The 1,401-nt window shown below is 40.3% G+C and overlaps 1 protein-coding gene across 1 annotated transcript; it reads right to left on the bottom strand.

The window, feature by feature from the left end:
- Positions 1-251: 251 nt before the first annotated feature.
- LOC145806984 (uncharacterized) lies at positions 252-1,201 on the bottom strand. Its single transcript, XM_082904872.1, has 2 exons — positions 979-1,201; positions 252-658 (listed from the first exon to the last, which is right to left on the bottom strand). Exons 1-2 carry the CDS (start codon positions 1,199-1,201, stop codon positions 252-254), a joined length of 630 nt encoding a protein of 209 aa, XP_082760998.1.
- Positions 1,202-1,401: the final 200 nt, after the last annotated feature.

Here is a 1,401-nt window from a genome sequence, read left to right as displayed (position 1 = left end):
GCTAGGGCCTCAAGCTTAACTCTACATGGATCATCAACCACCACATCACCAACAGTTAAAGTATTTATTTCATTTCTCCCCTGCCTATATTTCACTAACACATGAAAATATCTTGTGTTTTTATCACCATAAAAATTCCAGTTAAGCCTCGATTTTTGGAACCACAACCTTTCCACCATTCTTGTTAAATAACCAGCCTCAACTCTAGCCTCTCTTCTTCTACATTTTTCTGCCTCTTCAAGCTCTCTTTTCTATGCTAACAAATCAAGCATATGAAGCTCATCCTCTACCTTCTTCAACTTTGTAATAACATTACCGAACACTTCACTATTCCACTTTTTGAGTGCTACTTTCAACTCTTTCAATTTCTGGAATAACCTAAACCCAGCCCACCCCTCCACCTGATGCTCCCTCCACCACTTTTCCACAAAAGGTAAGAAGTTTGGGTGTAACAACCAAGCATTAACAAACCTAAAGGGTCTAGGGCCCCAATCTCTCTCATCTTCCATTAGCAGTAAGGGACTATGATCAGACATGACTCTAGGAAGTCCCCACAACTTCAAATTAAATGATTCCACCCATTTTGGGTCCACCAAAACCCTATCAATTCTGCTCCATTTCTCCCCTTCCCTAGCATTACACCATGTAAACCTTCGGCCTAATAAAGGCAAATCATTCAACTCACTACTATCAACAAAATCATTCAACTCCTTCATCCCCTTGTCCCTCTTAGAGCAGCCTTTCCTCTCACCAATCTTTCTAATTTCATTAAAGTCCCCCCTATATACCAGGGCTTAGAATACTCCTCCTTTAACTTTAGAAGACACTCCCACAATTTACCCCTTTGGCCCACTTCATTTGGTGCATACACATTGATCAAAACACAATCAAAAGAAAAGAATAGAGACCCAGAGAGAAGAACAAACCTTCTATTACAGCAGCAACTTGACATCTAAAAAACAGCTAGATCCCAAATACATAATAGGCCACCAGCAGAGCCCTCAACATCCACAGCCATATATTCCATACTATCCCTAGCCCAAATCTCTTTGATCTCCTTTTCAGACATGGAGGCCTTCTTTGTCTCTTGAAAAAGAGCTATATCAATACCTCTATCCTTCAACAACCTCTTAATTTTACTTCTTTTTTCCTTTCTCCCCAAACCTCTGACATTCCATGTTAGTAACTTCATCATAACCATTTACACTGAACTCTGACCCCCCAAGATCTTATCAATCCACAAGAACTACATTCCCTCCCCTCCTTGCTCTATCATTTGCTTCAAGGTCCAAGATTTTGGTTAGCACTTCCTCTTCTTTACCTTTATAGTTTATACCCAACAACTTTCCCATCTGAATAGTTCCCTGAGCCTCTTTAAGCAACGATCTGCTTCTAGCTACT

The sequence above is a fragment of the Camellia sinensis genome, chromosome 14 (genome assembly GCF_055761805.1).
Source record: "Camellia sinensis isolate YWXY chromosome 14, ASM5576180v1, whole genome shotgun sequence".
Classification (NCBI taxonomy): domain Eukaryota; kingdom Viridiplantae; phylum Streptophyta; class Magnoliopsida; order Ericales; family Theaceae; genus Camellia; species Camellia sinensis.
The sequence above is the reverse complement of the archived record's forward strand: the minus strand, read 5'-3'. Positions and strand labels throughout refer to the sequence as shown.

Bases quoted from the DNA above. Each gene is read 5' to 3' on its own strand.
- LOC145806984 (XM_082904872.1), bottom strand. From the start codon at position 1,201: ATGGTTATGATGAAGTTACTAACATGGAATGTCAGAGGTTTGGGGAGA. The intron at 659-978 runs GTATTTGGGATC...TGCCTTTATTAG, and splicing joins CTCTGCTGGTGGCCTATTAT to GCCGAAGGTTTACATGGTGT.